This window comes from Paroedura picta, chromosome 18, assembly GCF_049243985.1.
Source record: "Paroedura picta isolate Pp20150507F chromosome 18, Ppicta_v3.0, whole genome shotgun sequence".
Taxonomy (NCBI): Eukaryota; Metazoa; Chordata; class Lepidosauria; order Squamata; family Gekkonidae; genus Paroedura; species Paroedura picta.
In genome coordinates this window covers 5,363,901-5,384,276 of record NC_135386.1, presented here as the reverse complement: position 1 = coordinate 5,384,276, position 20,376 = coordinate 5,363,901, and the positions used below count along the sequence as shown (strand labels likewise).

At 49.5% G+C, this 20,376-nt stretch overlaps 1 protein-coding gene across 9 annotated transcripts in view; it reads left to right on the top strand.

Moving 5' to 3' along the window:
• Window positions 1-18,844, top strand: part of CSNK1G1 (casein kinase 1 gamma 1) — a 38,074-nt gene extending 19,230 nt beyond the window's left edge. For 3 of the 9 annotated variants that reach the window (XM_077318408.1, XM_077318409.1, XM_077318407.1), the window contains exons 10-13: window positions 208-309; window positions 1,975-2,082; window positions 3,632-3,738; window positions 18,112-18,844. In XM_077318408.1, the coding sequence (XP_077174523.1) occupies window positions 208-309; window positions 1,975-2,082; window positions 3,632-3,738; window positions 18,112-18,244 (450 nt within the window). In that variant the 3' untranslated portion in view covers window positions 18,245-18,844. Of the gene's footprint in view, window positions 1-207; window positions 310-1,974; window positions 2,083-3,631; window positions 3,739-9,275; window positions 9,300-10,659; window positions 10,896-13,803 lie in introns of those variants that run through there. The other 6 variants (XM_077318410.1, XM_077318411.1, XM_077318413.1 and 3 more) reach the window with 6 other exon arrangements.
• The last annotated feature ends 1,532 nt before the right edge of the window (window positions 18,845-20,376 follow it).

The following is a 20,376-nucleotide window of genomic DNA, read 5'->3' as shown; positions in this document are numbered from 1 at the left end:
GAAGTATTTCGGCGGGGGGTGGACGGGGTGGACTGAGCGTAATATTCCTTGGCATCAGTGACTCTTTCCGGTGCCCAGATAAGAATTGGCCCCCTGGATCAGAGGTAGGGGGCCTGCCTCCGTTTGCTTCCTGCTCTCAAATGTCCTGCTTTAGCTATTGCTGGGGGGATCTAACCTGGATGTTCAGTAGTGTGTCTTACTTTCCAGCCCACCCCCGTGGGACCCATGCACGTGGAGTCTGGGCCGTCCATGACCAGAGAGAGCCACATGTACCGAGAACGGACATCGTTACAGCCCCAGCGTCCTCAGGTCAGTTAAACTGCAACCTGTTTCAGTGTATTTCCGCCCCGGATCTCCTTGGAGCATCTGTGATGACTCTCTGCCATTTTTCGGGTTTCCTTCTGCTCAGACCAATTCTGCTTCAAACCAACATGATTCCCCCACCTGGATTTACCTTGATTGTAGCTACTAATAGCAAAAAGATTTGCCAGCTGACGCTGCCATCACTTTTTGTCAACAGGAGCAAAGCACGGCTCCAGAAGGGAGAGGAAGGTCTTGCCGTGGTGTGAACCAAACGGTTGTTCGTCCTGTTCCTTCCTGTTTGCTTCTCCTTTAACAAAAAAATCCCCCTGTGGCCAACTGCATCCTTATTGATAAGCTACCTCAAGGGCTAGGCTAGTACAAAAATAAAAGTTCCTGAGCTGAATGGGTGCTGGTGGGTTGGATCTAGCAGCTGTTCTCTTGAAATATGGGCTTACACCTACACAAGTTAACTTTGAATGGTTAATTTTGTTTAGTTGTAGAGTCTAATAGTGGAACCGGTTAGACCATTGCTGTTTATTCCCCCCCCCCCCATCTGCAAGCCTTCAGAGGCTGATTCTGTGAAGGTTCAAAGGGGTGGCAGGTTACAGTGGATGAGCGATAGAGTTGTGAGTGTCCTGCGTAGTGCAGGGGGTTGGACTAGATGACCCATGAGGTCCCTTCCAACTCTATGATTCTATGATTTTAGGCGAGGGCTACAGAAGTTGGTTTTTTCCCTCGGATCTTGAATTGACAAGCCTTTAGTTCATCACCTCAGGGCATCTTATTTGGGTGGAAAGGCCGTGTTGGCACACACAGCCTTTTTCTGGATCAGCTCCCACAACAGTGGCCAAATGCCACACCTTGCCCTGCAGTATCCCCCCCATGAATATTTGCCCTCCTGGGGTTCCATCCTCTTTTGGCCCAGTCATGCCTGACGGCTCAGGATGAGGTCATGTTTTCTGGGCAACGATGACACTTCTGAAGTTCCCACACACATCCTTTTAATCCTTCCCAGAGGTGGCATGCACAATCACAATATTGGCACACGGTTGTGCGCAAACCACTTAGAGTGGCATAGGGTGATGTGCACGTGCCATGCAGTGACGATTTTCGCAAGGCACACGCTCAGCCCCCATTGCAGCTTCCCCCGCCTCATATAATTAGGGAATCCCAGCTCTGCCGCCTGCATGCACAATTTTCAAGAGCCAGCTTGGTGTCGTGGTTACGAGCAGTGGCCTCTAATTTGGAGAACCGGCTCTGATTCCCCGCTCCTCCTCCACACACAGCCAGCTGGGTGACCTTGGGCCAGTCACAGTTCTCTCAGAGCTTTCTCAGCCCCGCCTACCTCACAGGGAGCCTGTTGTGAGGAGAGGAAAGCCATGTGTTTGTAAGCCATTTTTAGAGGTATAAAAGCCCACTCTTCTTCTTGAAATTAACTTTGGTGCCACTTTCCGGCTTCTATACAAAGTGTGTGGGTGGCCTTGTCGACCCAACCGCTTAACATGCTTTGGAAATGCTTGCTTCCCCCCCCCCGTCCCCCTCCCTCAGCCTCCCAGCTAGCCGATCACGTGCTTTTTAAAAGGAGACCTGTGCTTTGCTTGGATTCACCTTTGCCTCTCCTCCTGTCTTCTGCTCTCTCGCTCCCCCCCCCCCCCCCCGACGCCTGCGCAGGCTGTGTCAGAACGCCGAGGAGACTGGGAGGCCGCTCCGGTGCGGCAAGCCAATGCTTTGTTCCTGACAACTCACTTGGCTTCAGAGCGGCACGGGGGATCCGTTCAGGTATTGCTCTGCGCCTCTTTTCCCGTAGCGATCGGATTCCTCCACTGGCCGCTCCCCATTTCACCCTGTTTGTCTTTCTGCATCTTTTGAGCCGAGCGTGCGAAAGATTTGGGGTCCTGAAACAGGAAGTCCTGTGCGTGCTGAGCACATCTCCTGAAGCACCGATTTTTCCCCCCTGGTTCTTCTGCACTGGAGCTGAGAGAGAGATGTTGCTGGGGGATGTCCAGCGAGGGTCCTTTGTGCAGACCAGGAGCAAGGCAATCAGTGCCGTAGCCCTGACTCGCTCTGCTCGGTGTGTGAACTCCCTTTTCCCCAAGGTTGGGGAGGCTTTGGCCTCCTGCTTCCTTGGATGTATGGTGTCGGACCATCCATTGGCTCCTGCAGGGCCCTACTTAAAGTTCATATAGCTGTGGGAAGGCAGGCATCTCTGCTGCTCAGGGAAGACGTGGGAGAAGTAGCCGATCAACTCTGTTCACATTCCACGTTCCTCAACGGCATTCCCACCTTCCACAGGGGCAGAACAAAATAGCTACTGTCACAATTGACCCTCATGTTTCCAGCAAAGATCTCAACCTTCCTGCCCCCTTGGAGGTGTATAATGCCTATAGCAGAAGGCGCTCCCCTACACTTTAAGGACCTGGACAATTCAGAGATTGCGCATGTTCTTTTTGTTTTAAGGACGCCATGGTGGATGGACCTACCCTTATTGTATTTATTTTATTATTATATTTATATTATATAGCACCCTCCCCTGTGGCTGAGGGTGGTTTCCATTAAAACTTTCATAATGTAGTACAAGATAGCAAGCCAAGCCCTCATGGCGCCTGGACTAAGAATCAGGCCCAAGTCTGGCATTAGGACCCAAAAGGTCAGGTGTCCACCAAACGTAATGTCCCCCTGTTTTCATATATGCAGAGAAGCTACTCACACTCACCAGAACTTGGTAGCAGCTTTGGAGAAGGAGACTTACGCTTTATACATGCAAATCTCCTATCAGCTCCCTTTGAATTGATCTTGTGATTCATAAAATGAATAAATGGAAAAAGTCTTTTATCTCCCTGACTGCTATCTGCATTCTCGACGGCATTACATGTGTGTTCAGAATTAGACTTCTGAGCGTTTGGGGGGGGGGGGGAATCACATTAGGTCTAGCATTTTCTGGTGCATATTATATTATTTCAATTATTAGCCTAATAACTCTGTCTGTCTTTTTAAACTTTTTACCTTTGAATTGGGCACAGTGAATCTTAATAGAATGTGATCATTTACAATTTGTCGTGCAAACTTAAAGGGACTCCGGGGAATGGTAGAGGACAGGAAGGCCTGGAGGATCATTGTCCATGGGGTCGCGATGGGTCGGGCACGACTTCGCACATAACAAACAAAAAAACAATTTGTCGGCACTTAGCCTTTTGGGTCCTAACTACTTCTTGGCTAGGCTTTGGGGTTTTTGTAATACCATCCCCTTTTGGGGGGTGTTTTTTCCAGGCCTTAAACACCATTGATTGTGTTTCTCTCTCCTCTTTTTTTTTTTTTTTTTTTTGGCCAGGTGATAAACTCCACCAACGGTGAGTTGAACATCGACGAGCCACCCGGCGTCCCCTCCAATACCCAAATCGCAGAGAGAACCGAGGTGGAAGTAGTAGAAGAAGCTAAGTATGTTTGCCGCGCAAGCAGGCGTCTCCCTTGCCCAGTCTTTCGCGTGTGTGTGTGTGTTCGTGTGGGCGCCCGTGCGTGAAATGCGTTTTGTGTTTCCCCGTGTTTGACGCGTCCATCCATCACCCGCCCTCAAAACACTCCATTGTCTGTTTTTTTTTTGTCTTTTGCATGGTAGTCACAGCAGTGCTGGCGATGCTGGAGCTTCTTTTCACCCCGCCACGCCTAGGTAGACGTGACCTTTGACCCCAGCATGTATTGCCAGTTAGGCAGAACTTGCTCAGAAGGATATGCAAAGTGGCATGTCGTTGCTCTCCAGTAAAACATCTCTGCCTAAGAGGTTAATCTCTTCCTGGTGCTGTATATATGTAATGAACTTAGGGGCGAAGGTTTGGGGGGGGGGGTCTCCTGAGGAGACAGGCTTCTTTTAGAAGCCAGGGTCACTTTCTGCCCTTTCCCACTTAAAATCTGAGGTTGCGTTTGTTGGATCCGTAACATCCGTGCAGAAATTACTCTTGGAGTATTTATCAGTAGGTAACCGGGGAGGGGGTGGTATGGAGAATCCCAGAAATTGAGGAGGAAGGGCTTGAGGGGCTTGGGAAATGTTCAGTCTGGAGAAGGGGAGGCTGAGGGGAGCCGTGATAGCTCTCTTTAACAATTTGAAAGGTTGTCACTTGGAGGAGGGCGGGGATCGATTCCTATTGGCAACAGACAATAAGACTTGGAATCATAGGTTTTAAATCATGGGTGTAAAGATACCTGCTGGATATTTGGGGGGACATTTTTACAGTAAGTGTAGCTCAGCCGGAATCAGCTGCCAAGGGAAGTTGTGACAGCCTTCAAGGAGCAGCGAGACAACCACCTATCGGCGATACTTTAGGCCAGGGTTGGCCAAACTGAGGCTCTCGGGATGTCCATGGACTACAGTTCCCAGCAGGGGCTCATGGGAATTGTAGTCCATGGACAGCTGGAGAGCCATAGTTTTAGGATGATCCAGGAGTGAACAGGGTGTTGGACTAGATGGCCGCTGTGATCCCCCCCCTCCCGCCGACTCTGTGATTCTGTCCACTGTTTTGTCAGTCACTTGCTGTGTATTAGAAGCTGCTTTTTGGTTTAGGTGCTGAAGAAGGTAGGTGACATAGGCTTTGCTTTCAGTCTCTGCCCACCGTTGGTACTCTTGATGACATGTCCATCTCTTCGCAAACCCTGCTGTGGGGGGGGGGTCTTCTCACAGAGACCAGCTGTCCCTTCTTTTTTCTTTATGAAAAAGCTTAGCACTTGTTAAGGAATTACCATAGGGAGAGGAAGTCCACAAAGACATTTTGTGAGGTCAGGGCACGGCAGCCGCTTAACTGACTCGGTCCACTAAATCTCCCCGCGATCAGAGTAGCCCTGTGCCGACTTGGCAGCCAGAATCACGTTGCTCAGTCTTTTGGGGAAGTGCAGAAGGTGGCCCAAAACGATCCCTGCCAGAACAGTAAGTGTATCTGTAGCCTCAGACTCAGCATCACAGCACAGAATCTTCAGCCATTGCTGTGTTCTTTGAGGGTCGTCTTCCAAACTCCTCCGTCCCTCCCTAGAAGAAAATCTTTGTAACTACTTTGAGCTTTGGAGAGGCAGTGCTGGTGGGTGGGGAGAGGAACAGGTGCCTTAAAATAAATCTTTGTGCCCATGGTAGTTTCCTCTCCCAGTTAAGGGCTTAGTTTTTGTCTATCCATTGTCAGGTAGTGTCTTAATATAGGTGGAAGGGGAGAATTTTAAGTTCTGTCCGCTGTGGGAACATCCTCCGGTTTGCCTTCTCTCTGACTGCTTGGAGGTTCTTGGGTGAAAAACAGATTTTTGTCCTGCAGCTGCTGTTCTCGTTGGCTGGTTGTCAGTCCTTGCAAACCTCTCAGGATAACGTTTTCCCCAAAACACATTACTGCGCAAAATGTTTTTTTTAAACATTATTATTAGTCTGAACAGCAGGACGTTAACTGAGCTGAGTTTAGATTGCCCTTCCTTACAGCTGGGCCAGGCAATTAAAACAATCAAGAGTGTCCCCAAGGAAACTCTCCGGTAGGGGAATGTAGGGGGGGACTTCAGCCGAAGGCATGCATGCTGACTCTGAAAGAAATCTCTAGGGCCGGGGTGGCTGAACGTCGGCTTTCTAGTTGTCCATGGACTACAATTCCCATGAGCCTCTGCCAGCATGGCAATTGTAGTCTGTGGACATCTGGGGAGCTACCATTTGGCCACCCCTGCTCTAGGGATTTCATGCATGCATGCATGCAGGGGATTGCAATATTAGTGGGATAATTTCAGAGGGCAGGCGGGTTGGTCTGCAGTAGAATAGTTGAATTTGAGTCCAGTTGCACCTTAGAGACCAGCAAGAGTTTCAGGAGATGACTCTAAGAGTCAAAGCTTCCTTTGACAGATGCTAATAAGAATGCAGATCTCCGAGTCTTTATACCCCAGTCTGAAGGAAGGAGGGGTGTAGCAAGGAATGCTTTGCTGTAACTTTGCTGGAGTTCATTGAAGATGTTTGGAAAATCTGGATGATCCTCTGTTTTTCCTTTAGCGTATCTTTTAACTTCACATCTTGTTCTTCCACTCTCGTCCCTGTTTCTCTGCCAAATCAGCTTCACTGAACTGACCCTTAACAAGCTTTCCATGGTGCAGCGGACTTGAATTTGGAGAGCCAGGCTTGATTCCCCACTCCTCTGCACGCAGCCAGCTGGGTGACCTTGGCCCGGACACAGTTCCCTCTGAACTCTCTCAGGCCCACTTGCCTTCGCAAGGCGCCTGTCGTGGGGAGAAGGGAAAGTGCTTGGGAGCTTTCTTGGGACACACGAGGCCTGCTGGGTGACCTTGGGCCAGTTACAGTTCTCTCAGAGCTCTCTCTGCCTCACCAGCTTCACAAGTTACCTGTTGTGAGGTGAAGAAGGAAAGGTGATTGTAAGATACTTTGAGATCCACAAGACCTGCTGGGTGACCTTGGGCCAGACTTGGTTCTCTCAAAACTCTCTCAGCCCCACCTTCTCTCTCCTCTGTATCTTCATCTCACCATATTTGGGGCTCTTCTGTATATCCTTCATCTTCTGCTTCTAGTGTTGTTCTTTCATGTCCCTGCCTCCGTTGCCCATTGGAGTCTGGCTGCTTGCTCCGTCTGCTTCTGTTCTTGTGGCTTGCCTCTTTTAATGCTGCGAAGTCCCCTAGTTCATCTTTCTGCCCTGACTGTCAGCCACTGAATTGTTCCTTGGCGAGACTTCCCTCTACATGCCCTGTCCGCGTCTCCAGTTGAGCTGTTTCAATAAGAACAGCATGACTGATCACGGAGGAGGGATTGTGGCCCCAGGGCAGAGCCTCTGCTTGACACACAGAAGGGACGAGGTTCAGTTCCTCGGCATCTCCAGTTAAAGTGACCAGGTAGCAGGTGCTGGGAAAGAACTTGAGCCTGGCTTAGTAATAGAGCATCTCTTTGGCATGCAGGAGGTCCCAGTCTGTCCCCAACCTCTTCAGTCAAAGGGACCAGGCAGTAGGGGCTGGGAAAGAACTTAGTCTGAGACTGTGGGTCAGTGGTAGAGCATCTGCTTGGCATGCAGAAGATCCCCGGTTCAATTCCCCGGCCTCTCCGGTTAAGGGTCGGGAAGAAAGTGATGGGAAAGACTTCAGAGATTCCAGAGAGCCTAATCCAGAGTCGAAAAGACTAGCCATGGTGGACCATGCGTGCAAGGCAGCTTCATGCACGTGTACACTCAACCTCTCCATCACTGGCTGTAAATGCCTGTAAATCTGGGGTTCACTGGGATACCTCCCTTTTCCAACCCTCTGGAATCTCACAGCTGTCTCCTTCTCTATAGCTCTGAGATCTGTTCTTTTTCTCTTCCGTTCCATGATTTAAAAATAAACCCGCTTTCTCTTTGCTAGCGAATTCCTCTGGGGGAAAAGCACGACTCCAGTTGATTGAACTGTTGAAGGCATTCAGAGCTGGAGCCAACAGGTTGTTTCAGGCTTTGTGGGCTTGCACGGCTGTGGCCTGGTAGTTTTAATCCTTGACATTTGGCCAGGAATTGTGCCTGGCGTCTTCAGGGGCACGACACGGCAAGGTGGGGATGTCTCCATGCCAGAGTTTCTGAGAGGATGTCCGGTCCTGCTCCATCTCCTTAAATCTCTCTGCCTCCTTCCAAGTGTTCTGTGCTAGATTGCTCTTTCCTAGTCAAACGGGCAGGCTTTCCATCTGTGCTCCCCACCCCCCACCCCTGTCCTCCTCTCTCCTGCTTATTCTTGAGTTCTTTTCTTTGCTGTCTCTGCCCTCTCCACTTGACGGCCATTCCTTCTGCCGTCTCAGAGCATTTCTGTTTCTTTCTCAAGCCACCGCTGACTTAACGGCATCTCCGTCAGGTTTTCAAGGCAAGAGACATCCGGCGGTGGTTTGCCGTGGCGTGTCTTGGCAGAGCGGCCCTGGCCTTCCTCCGAGGTTGGCCATAGCTTCTAAGACTTGCTGAGGCTGAGCTACCAGGGCCATCTAGATCAGGGCTTCGTGGCACCTGCTGAAAGCTCAGTGTGGTTGCAGTGAGTCTGTCCCTTCCCCAAGCGGTTGGGCCAGCTTGATGGGAGACTGTCTCCCCTTCCCAATTGGGTGTATAAGCCAGGAGCCAAGTCCTGTCAAAGCCCAGGGGCCTTTTTCATCCAGGCCTTTCTTGACAGCTGCCTTCAACATTGCCTGTATGTTCTCTAACCGGAAGGTTGTTGGACGCCTCTTCTGCTCCAAGGGCCAAACATCCCATCAAGGCCACTCCCTTCAGCAATGAGATTCTGGTGCCCTGAGCTAGTTTTGTCTTGGGCTGTCAGGAAAGCTTAAGACCCTAAGAAGGGAGCCCTGCTGGATCAGGCCATTGGTCCATCCAGTACGGCATCCTGTCTCACACAGGGGATGAGCAGTCCCTTTGGAGGTCCAATAACAGAGCATAGAGGCCGAGGCCTTCCCTTCATGCTGCCTCCTGGCTCTGGAATTCAGAGGATTAATGCCTCTGAATGTGGAAGCTCCCCTCAGTGACCTTGGCTAATAGCTGTTGATACACTTTATCTTCCCCCTTTATCTAATCTCCGTTGAATGTTGTTTATTCCTGTGGCCATCCCTACATCCTCTGGCAGCACCTTCCACATTTTCCATCACTCCCTGTGTTAAGTAGTATTTCCGTTTGCCTGCCCTGAACCTACCCTCCCATCATCTCCATCGGATACCCTCGAGTCATCGCATTCCGGGAGAGGGCGAAAAGGCTTGGTCTCGCTTTGATCCCTGCATCCATCCATCCAACCACAGCGTGCCTTTCAGGCTACCTGCAGGAGGCTCAGGTGGGACCAGGTGTGGCAAAGCAGGTAGACCCAGACCCTGGTGGGGCAGCCACCCATCTGCACTGCATGCTTGCATGACTCGCCATGCTGTGCTTCCCCATCTCACGTCTGGACGATAAATGGCTCTTCCTCCTTTTTTATGTGTTTTTATTTGTCTTTCTTTCCTTTCCCCCCCCCTTCCTCTTCACATTTCTCTGTAGCTGCCTGAAAATGCTCAACTTGTGGTGAGTCGCGCTCTCTCGTCCGCACAGAAGGGGGAGTGAATCAGGGCTGGAGATGGTTGGCCTGATTAAGGGGGAAGTTGCGGGGGGGGGGGCATGGAGAGGTGAACTTTGACAAGGAGGGGTCCTTCCCAGCCTGCGCTTGCAATTTTCCCTGCATTTCTCTTCTTTAAAAAGAAAAACCAGCATCTCAGAGCTAGGGGATATTTTAGAAATGGGTATTTCAAAGCAGGAGACCTGCTCAGCCGGTTCCCCGTGATCAAGTCTCAGTACTGGTTCCTGGTCTTTCTGTCGCAGAGCACAGATGTAGGGTTGACAACCTCCAGGAGATCGGCCATAATTATAGCCGCTCTCCAGGTGACAGCAATTCTCCTGGAGAAAATGGCCGCTTCAGAAGGTGGACATTATGGGGTTGTATCTCGATTAAGCCCTTTCCCTCCCAGAATCCCTGCCCTCCCCCAAATCTGCAGGCATTTCCCAACCCAGAGCAGGCACCCACATGACTTGAGAAACACCATGCTGGAAATGGCTTAACCGCAGTTTGCTGCACGTTACTGTTCCCAGCTCGGAGATCTGCCTTGACAGTTCCTTATGAAGCCCACTTGGCTTTGGTGTGCCTTAATCAACCATTCGCCATTCCCCCACAAATCAGTTTTGCAAAGATTAGTTTTTGGCAGCGTGTTGCTCTGTTGCCAAAGTGGCGTCGTGGTTAAGAGCAGCAGCTTCTAATCTGGTGAGCCAGGTTTGATTTCCCGCTCCTCCACACGCAGCCAGCTGGGTGACTTTGGGCTCCTCGCAGCCCTGATAGTGCTGTTCTCACACAGCAGTCCTATCAAAGCTCTCTCAGCCCCACCTACCTCACAGTGTGGTGAGGAGAGGAAGGGAAGGGAAGCTGTTTTGTGACTCTTTCGGGCAGTGAAAAGCAGGGTACAAAAAACCCAACTCTTCTCCGTCTCTCTCTGTTGTGGCACCCCGGCAGTCTTTACCTGTTCAGGGTTGCACACCTGATTTGCATTCATAAACAGGCAGAACCAGGCTGTCTTGTGAATGTGTTGGCGCTGGTGAACTCCCGTTATCCCTTCTGCACTCTGGAGTCTCTAGCATTGCTCAAGATGTGGCCAACCAGCAAATTTCCCCTTGGGGTGACCCTTTGACATCACTGGCCATCGGTCAGGTAGCATAAGAGCTCACCTCTCCCTTAGCTGCTGTCGCCCCAGAGGGTATTGTGCCCAGATGGGGACAGTGAGCCCGAGGGGAATGAACTTGGAAGGTGTGACCTTGTCTATCCTCCCCACCCACCCCCTAGTCCTGTGCGACACTTTTTTTTTCCCTTGCTCCATTTCATGACAAATTCATTTCATAGGTGAAGGCCACGCAGGGTCCACTCCAGGCTTCTCATGAGAAACTGGTTTGTCGGGTTCTGTCCACCAGCCAGCCCGGGTCATCTTTAAGTGGAGGCCGTCCGCACAGCATAAGCCACCCCTAGCTTCACGGGTGCCTCTCCCGGGGGGGGCCTCACAGATCGTCTCTATTAAGAGCTTCCTTCACTTCTGTTGTTGTTTCTTTTTATCATTGATTAAAAATTACACCATGTCGAAACCGAGATATGTTGAGTTGTTTCTCTTGCCGTCCCCGTCCTCCCAAATTCCCAAGGATTCAAGGTATAAATCTCTATTTAATATTGGAATATTGTCCTGTATATTTATATTTACACACATAGATGCCCTCTGAATCCTTGAAATCCTTTGACTGGGCATGAGCTGGCTTAGATGGCCAAGCTCACAAGGAGCAAGCTTTGGAAGAGCCAGCTTGCCGATAAAGGGGCTTCCCTCTCCCCCATATCGAGTCGCAGGTCCCTTCTCAGGAAAGGAACTGGTTATGTATGATTGTACTCCGAGCTGCTGTCCTTCCTGATGTCAGAGGTCCACCAGAGCTCAGAGGAGCCCATCAATTCCGCCCCTCTGCAGTAGTATACACAACCTGTTCTCTTTCTCCTAGAAAATGAGATCCACTCAGTTCTGCAGGAAGGAAAGAGGAAACACTGTCCATTGTCTTTGATGGACACATTGCTGGTCTCCCAATTTTGTTCATTTCAAAAAAACTGCTTTAGAGACTCACCTGTGATCGTACCTGTCCACAGGCCGAGAGTGCCATGCCAGCAGTGAGGTTAAGGCCTGTATCTCGCAGTATTAGGTGTGGAGGGTCACCCCAGGGGGAACTGGCTGTTAAAATACTAATGCTGCAGTGGAACAAAGTTCAGGGACACCTTTAAGACCAACAAAGTTTTATTCAAGGCACAAGCTTTCATCGTCACGCGCACTTGCAGATAAGAAGTCGCTGATTAAGTGCGCTTGTGCACCAGAGCTTCCATCTCTAATGAGACCTGGTTGGTCTTGAAGGTGCCCTTGGGCTCGAACTTTGTTTTGCAGCTTCAGGGCAACACGGCTAGTGCCCACCTGAATGTAATATTGCAGTGGGTAGCCAGTGTTGCTTGCCATCATGCCAGCGGCTTGTTCTCCTCTTGTCTGTGTGGCACGGAATGGGGATGCCTCTCTTCTTCCCGAGGCCCTTTCTCCTTTTCCACGAGCAGTGGGATGGGACTGTGGACCCAGCTTCCTGTTTCTGCACAGGCCCTTGATGCTGGTTGCTTTCTCCAGAATGTCCGCTGTGCTTGCTGGTTGCATGAGCACCGGCCCCTTCCTTGTTCTGATGGCAAGTGAGGAATTGCCAAGGCCTCTCTTTCTCCCTCCCAGTTCTGCTTAAGGAGCCTTGGGAGGCCCTGATCTGTTTTCCCCCTCTCTAACTGGGATGTACAAAGACATAGGCTGAGAGCTACTGCTTCGGATGTATTTCATCAAGCATGCAAAAGGATGTGTGCCACAAACATGGGGAAGGGGGAATTCTCAAGACCCTCAGCTAATTAAAATCACCTGTCTGTGTCAGGTCATTGGGAAAGGGTCTTCTGGGGTCAAGTGGTCAATATACAGGCCGTCAGCTTTTGAGTCTTTAAAGTTTGATGCTATTTTAATTGGTTATTTACATACATTACCTATTACCAAAATCTCAATGCAGGTATCTTCTTGCAAGGATTGGGGGGGGGGGAAGACCCCAAACATCGAGAGCCAGTGTGGTGTAGTGGTTTTTGGGCCAGTTATAGTTCTCACGTAGCTTTTCTCGCAGAGCATTTGAGCTCTCTCAGCCCCACCTATCACAGGGTGTCTGTTGTGGGGACATGAAGGAAATGGTGATTGTAAGTTGCTTTGGGACCCCTCCAGGTAGTGAAACACAGGGTATAAAAAACAGCTTTTTTTTCTACACATGAAGACCTAAAATTAGACACAATCAGAGCTCCCATTAATTGCTGAAAAGCTCCTATTCATCGCCGTTTTAATGTTCTTTTATCATTTTGAGAAATGGGAATACAGTGTGCTCTCTATGGCAGTAACATACTAGAGTCAAAGTAGCTTCCAAATTAAAGCCCAATCCGGATTTGGAAGACCCAAATGTATAAGGCGTACTGATGCAGATTTTGGGTATCTTTAACTCTTGCTGCAAGAGGGAAACCCATACTGATTTCAGTTATCTGGTTTTGGTTATTCAGAACATTCTCTGGCTTTAGATATGGACTGCAAGAACAGGCCGCCCAGAAGTGGCTTTTTAATCAAATATAGCACAGGAAGGTGGGAACTGTGGCTTTGGGGTGGCCTTTCAAAGCTCTGTATCTTACCTTTATAATTGAATTATCTTGGGGGGGATTTAATCTGATAGCAAACCTTTAGCGATCCATTCACAGTGGATTAAACTGGTAGGTAAAAATCCCCCCTGTCCTTTAAAATATGCTTTAGCCGTGTCATTCCAAACAGGATTCCTTGTTTGCTACTGTGAACATTCCAGATCTCCACCCGGAATCTTACTTGAGGCAGAGTCCTTTGCTCCCGATATCATGGGATCTTTCTGACTTCTCCTCCCGCAATCCTCTTCAGTCTCTTAGCTCTATTTCCGTAGCACAATATTGGCTTTTCTCAGCATGGCCTTCCCCTAGCCTGCGCTTTGACGCTCCTTTCATTTCACCGGGTGTTGGCCGAGAGGCTCTTCGCACCTTTGATTCTCCCCTAGTGGCTCTGCCGGCAGGTGTCCTTAGTTTTCCTCTGCTTTCTTGGTTTTGCTCATCCCATAAATGCTCCCTTCTGCTTCTGGGGCCTCAGGTTCAAAGGTGGGCTGTTCCGCAAGCTCTCTTCTGAGCCATGAGGAAAGGCTCAGACTTCTAGGGGCCTTGTTGTTACCTGTTGGTGGGAAAGGGGGTCTTAGGACAGGTGTAATGGGAATGGCCGGGACACTGAGGCCCCTTTCCAAGTCCTTGTTTATCTCAGGAGAGGGGTGGGGGTGGCTTGGGCAAGGGGTCGCTTGTGTGTGCCAGTGTTGGCTCGTCCAGCTGGGGAAAGTGAAGGCTTGCCAGAAGCCCTCCCCCCCCCCTCAGTATTGATTCCCTCTGTTCTTTGTGCTGCAGGTGCTGCTGCTTCTATAAGAGGAAAAGGAGGAAGTCTTCCCAGCGCCACAAATGACAGGCGTCTCCTTGAGGTCCCTGGGGGACTTTGTTTACCTGCCGTTCCTGCCACGTCTTATGGAATGGGGGCTCCTTTTGGGGGAGAGAGAGGATGTGAGAAACAAGGGACATCTTAAACCAAAAAGAGAGAGAGAGAGAGAGAGAGAGAGAGAGAGGAAAAAAGGGGGCATGATTCCAAAATAAACACTCAGGTGGATTCCCTCTCCAGTCTCCCTCGCTCACTTGCCCTGCCTGAGGCTCCTTTTGGAATCGGGATTGTGTCCTCTCGGGCGGCGGGTTGCCCTGGCTGGAAGGCTCGGCTGGCGGGCTGGCTACCTTCCGCCTCCTCTGTCTGACTTCTTGGCAAGGAACGAGGGCCGTTCCTGGTGAATGTACTTGGCTGTCCCGCCTCCTTTTCTCTGCCCTTTATTTTGGTTCTCAATGTGATTTTCCGTTCCCGGACCAGCCCCCCCCCCCCCCCCCACTGGCAGAGGAGCTCGATTGACTGCAGGGCCAAGAAGCCGCTGTCCCGGGGAGGGGGATCCTCGTCCTCATCCTCCCGACTCGCGTCGTCCGGGTTGCATCCGCAACTTAAGACCCGGCCCTCTTTGGTCGCCTTCCAGCAGATTCCATGGCAGTCAGAGGAATTGCAATCTTCCAGTTGCCTTGATCTCATGGGGTTTCTGTGACATCCCCGTCTCGGAACGGTTACGGAGAAGTTTCGATTGTTCTAACAGGACTGTGGTTTGTCGTTGCACTTTTATTTTTATTTTATTTTTAGCATTGTTGTTTGGATATGGCAGAAGGGAGGGAGGGGGCATTTCCTCCCCCTCTCTTCATGGGTGTGACTGATGACGCCTTCAGCTGGTATTTGGCGAGTGCAAAACTCTCCCCCTTCACCTGGTCTGTCTGCACCATTCGGATTCCTGCAGGAGCTCTCTGGGATTCCTAGAGCCTCCTGTTTCGGTTGTGCACTGAAGCTTACTTGAATTTTCAGCTGGCCGCTGTCAGTGAGCCCCCCCCCCCCCCCCTCGTAGTTTCTCCTCCAACGGTGCCTGAACTCACTTGCTTGGAATTATGGGAGCCTTTCTGCCTGCACAAGGTGATGGAGAAATGCATAGAGGTGCAAATGCAGATTTTTACCATGTGCAAATGGGAAAGCTGATCCTTTGGGGGGGGAGAAGTAAAGGGGGTGAATCTACATCCACCGTCACTGCTGTAGACACCATCTGTGTTCAGACCTGGCCAAGGTTATAGGCATTCTGAAAGGGCACGGTAAAGCCACTGTGTCGCAGGGTGAGGGCTTACTTAAAACATTCCCCCCCTGAGAAGCAGGTGTGGGTTTACAAATGGAGTCGCCTGGGGTATTCACTAAGCGTCAGGGGCCCCGAGCCAGAAATTGCAGGCTTTCCCAATTCAGTTTTGGATATGGCTCAGGATAAGCATGGCAAATTGAGGAGCTACTCCAGAAAGGCCAGGAGTGCCATTGGGGGCGGTGTGTGTGTGTGATCAGGCTGGCTTCTGGATTTCTGCTCACAACCTCTGTCCCCTCCCTACTCAGCTAGCAATGTGGCTTTTGAATTTCGGAAAGGCAGCTGCCTCTGGGGATGTAGCATTCTTTGACTTGTCAGGGGAAACAACAACGTGACCTTCTGAATTCTATAAGCAGTAGGCTTGCTTCCCATTCCTCCCCTAGAGACTTATGCATACAGACTTCTTTTGTCCAGCAAGGGGCATTTTTCCTGTTCTTGGAGTGCAGGTTAGGAACATCCCTCCTTCAGCTATTGACTCTAAAAGCTGACTCCTAACTGCTCTCTGCTGGGACATTTCTAGCGGTGCTTGCTAAAACTAGCCTTTCTGTCCATGCCCGCCATAGGAAAATCATGGCCTGAAGTCTTGAGCAGGGAGACGCAAAAATCTAGCAAGGAAGCTGTACACGAGTTGCTCATGAATTGCGCTCTGCCAAGCACAGCAGAACTAAACGCTCCTCTCTCCCAGTCCTCCATTAAGTGCCTGGCACTTGAATTTGAAGGTGAAACTCTTCCTCCACCAGGTTTAGGTGTCCACATTCTTCTCCGTCAAGGAGTAACTTAGACTTTTGTAACATCCAATTTTTAACCCTTCTTTTTGGAGAAAAGGCTTAGCTGCGTTTCCTCCCAAACCTTCGTGACACGTGGCTTTTGCACAAAATCTCTCAGCCTGTCTGGGCTTTCCGTTCTTTTCTCCGTTGCTCGGGAGAATTGGGATTTTTTTTTAATGTATATGCATTAAGGGATGTGACACGGACTTGAAGCAAGCTGATGAATTCTGAAAGGTCCAAAGCCTTCTAGGTGTGTTTTTAGGGTTCTTTAAAAGGCAAAAAATATGCCCTCCAGCTAGGATATGCTCCTGCAAGAATACTCTTGGACTAAAATTGGGTTAAAAGGAGCCCTTGTAGGAAAGGGAGAGGTTTCGTGTGGCCTGGGACGTTTGCCAGGACTCCCTTCTGTATAATTTCAGCTGGCGGCAGCAATGTCAGAGTAGAGAATTGGCTCAAAATGTCTGCCCATCTTGACCAGGGGTGCCAAACTGTGGCTTTCTGATGTCCGTGAACTACAATTCCCATGAGCCCCTCCCAGCATGTGTTGGCAGGAGCTCATGGTAATTGTAGTCCATAGACATTTGGAGAGCCAGAATTTGTTTACCCCTGCTGAGTCTTACCATCTTGCCTGTGAAGTGGCTTTGGGGTCGGGGGGGGGGGCATCCTGTGCCTCCCCCCCCCCTCGTTAGACATTCCTTTGCTCCTTTCCAAAGCCAAATGGAAAGCTTTTTCCCCCTTCCATTCTTGACTGCTGTTTTCGAACAGAGGGGCGCAAATCCACAATGCTACCACCTGTTTCCTTCTCTCTAGGCTGCCCCAGTTCCAAACCAGGGCGAGCTTCGCCTCTGATAATAGGGAAATCTCAGTTTAATCTTGATTCTCCTTCATGCACCTGGCGTATTTCCACATTACTAATGGCCATACGTTCTGCTTGATGAAGAGGACTGCCTCGCTTCAAGCTTCGCAGCGGGCTGACTCCTAAATGACCTTTTCTCTCCATGAGAAAATATCAGCCAATAGAGAAGGGCAGAGATCATTTTCTGGGCTTTCCAGGAAGCGCATGTCTGCAATCCACCTGCCGTTTTGCATTTTGAAAGGCAGCTTGACTTATAGGGAGCAGGTGTCCTGCTGCTGGCGGTCCACAATTCTGTATGCCCTCTGCAGTGAATGGAAGGGAAGAGAGGCACGTTCTCATAAGCTGTGTTTAGTGAAACCACCAGTTGCACACTTGTCTGATACTTTGGATAACAACGCCAAGCTATCAAATCCCTGTCTTTCCAGAATACTACCAAAGCTTCAGTGGAAAAACAATGAGTTTTCTTGCATTGCTTATCTGGCCTTTGAAAAAGCAATTGCTTCCTTTCCATTTGCTTAATTTTTTTTTAGGAGTGAAAGATCCTCCGTTCGCCCTGAGTCCTATTCTTCTCTCTCTTTCCTCCCCCCTCCCTCCCCTTAGCCCTATTCTCTCTCCCTCTCCCTTCCTCCATGGCTCTTTTGCCTGGTGTCTAGTGGTTATAGGCCCTAAGATTCCTCTGTCCCTCAGCAGTTTTTCAAACATTCTTGTTTGTGTTCTACATATTCTAGTAAGTGACTGGAATAGAACTGGCTTCTTGACTTCCTTTAAATGGTCACAGCATAAATGAAAATGAGAACAGTTTATCTGTTGAGGTAGGAACCCCGTGTAACCTGTACTGCTGCATCTCCAGGAAAGCATCAGTATTTTGTCTCCAGCTGTGTTTAGCCGGGTCTTGACCTTAAGGAGGAGCAGTATGCTTCTATGTGGGTTTGTTTTGCTGCCAGACTTCACAATGTCCACCCACTTCTCCCCTCCCTCCATATAAGGAATGCAGGTGGTGGCACCTCACTTTGGGAACTCCACCAGCCTGATTCATTATCCTAGATAATCCTGCACCCATGGAGAATGTAGATTCTGAGACGAACTAGAGCTCACACTGAGTGTGTCACTGTTCCTGGATCTCCACACCGGAGCTTGTACCCCTTCTTAAGGAAGCCTCAGACACAGGCCAATACACGTTTAGCTAAGAAAAAGGCTTGGAAAGAGGCTCTTTTGGCCTCCTAGGGCTGTCTCAGGAAAACAATCACTCCCCCCCCCTCTCCATGAATGCTTTCCCAAAATATATAAATTTCTGCATGGCGTCCCTGTGAAAGGTGGATCCCATTTTCTTCTCTAGGTTGAAAAAAGCAGCTTTGTTACTTACGGCAACCCATCTTTCACAAGCAGAGAGGAGGAACAATCAGTCGTGGGGGTATGTGGACCATACCAAACTCTGCATTTTCCCCAGATGGGGGAAATTGCTGTTTTAAAGTGGCTTGTTCCTGTTGGAAAACGTTTGCAAAGTGTAATTTATTATGTCTTTTGTTTCTTTTAATGTAGGCCTTTTGTGCTTAAAAAAAAAACACGGGGTGATTGAGGTAATGAATGCAACTCTTGTTACTGTAAAAAAAAAATCAGCTGTGAATCTTTTTTTTTTAAGTATTTGTGTGCACACATCTTGAATCTTGTTGAAATGCCTTTTTTAATTTTTAATCTTTTTTTAATGTTGAAACCTGCAATGCGATGTTTTCTTTGTATAATCCTGGCACTGCTCTTGAGACTCACTCAGCAGCTGGCAATGAAGCATAGTATTTTTTTAAACATGAATGTCAATTTCAAAAGGGGGGGGCGAATGTCAATTTCAGAATGGGGGTTCAACCAGGATAAGGGCTTTATACACACTGGGCAGGAGACTGGTTTGGCAGAGCTTGGGAGTTTCATTTTGCCATGAACGGGATCCTGCTCCTGATCTTTCTGATGTGCCTGTTTTGATGGGACATTGCAAGGAATGCTGTACACCTTCGATCCCCTCCCCCCTTCCCTGATTTGCACCCTTTTAATGTAAAATAAATCGTTAACTTTGCTCTGTTCTTTGTGGCATGTCGTCCTTTTTATTTACCGAGACCCAGTTAACGCGTGCCGTTGTGGTCCCTGCGATTATGGATGGGTGTGAAAGCTGCACCATGAAGACAACAGGGAAGTCGATTCCTTTGAAATGCAGCGTTGAAGGAGAGCTCAGCAGTGAGGCAACGATGGTGGGAAGTGCCGTCGGGTCACAGCTGACTTGTGGCAACCCTGTGAGGTTTTCACGGCAAGAGACGTGCAGAGATGGTTTGCCATTGCTTGCCTAAACATCATGACCCTGATATTCCTTAGAGATCTCCCATCCAAATACTTTTTTAAAAAAAATTTATCATCTGGCATGAGTCATGTCGCCACGAGGCCCAAGGATCGTCTGGCAGCCAGGCAAGGGAGTTTTGGAGGTGTCTTGCCATTGCCTGCCTCTCCGTCATGACCCCTAGTGTTTTTCAGAGCAACTGCCACCCACATTCTCGGAGGTCTCCCATCCAAAAACTAGCCAGGGTTGGCCTTGCTTAGTTTCTGAGATCTGACAGGATCAGGCTTGCCTGGGCTATCCAATACCTACCTTTAGCTCCCAAGATCTGATGAGATCAGGCTAGCTTGGGCTACCCAGGTTAGGTACAGATACCACGGCCTTCCAGAACGACAAATAAGTGGGTTCTAGACCAATCAAGCCTGAACTCCTCCCTAGAAGCTAAAAAGAAGCTAAAACTGAGGTTATTATAATCTAATCACATTCTGGGAAGAGGTGTCACGGGAAAAGACAACACTGCTAGGAAAGGAAGGCCCAGCATGAGATAGATTGTGACTCAATTAAGGCACGGCCCTGAGTTTGCAAGACCTGAGCAAAACGATTAAAGACAGGGCATTTCAGAAGACACTGATGCATACGGTCGCATAAATTGGAAGCAACTGAACACACAAGACAGTGGTCGAGGATTTTGAAAACATGGGGTGTGATGGAACTGGCTGCTGCAAAGCTGTACCCATTTCTTGCCAATACTTTGGAAGTAGTACCCTCATTCATATTGGGGCGGAAGGTGCTGGTCACTTGCGAAATCAAGAGTGTTTGCAGAAACAACAAAAGCCACCAACTTTATACTTGCACACATTTTTCATGTCTGTGTAATAAAGTAGAATGCTCAGTGTGTTCTAAAGGATAACAAAATTTGAGGGGAAATTTGACAGATGGGCACAGATCTGCCCCGGCCACCTATGACCATTCGCAACCAGAGTTTGGGGGAGTGGCGTCCTCAGCATGGGACTTCAGTGAACCTCGTAAGCAAAGTCTCCCCCTCCCCCAAGTCCATTTCCAGCTGAATGTAGGTCTTCCCCATAAAACCAGGCAATAATAACTAACACAATTTGCCTTCCTGTACAACAATGAAAACGTGATGTAGTGGTTAAAGAGCAGTGGCCTCTAATCTGAAAAACCAGGTTCCACTCCCTTCTCTTTCTCCACATGCAACCTGCTGGGTGAGCTCTCAGCCTCACAGAGCTCTCAGCCTTTTGTGGGGATAGGAAGGAAAGGCTGCTTTGA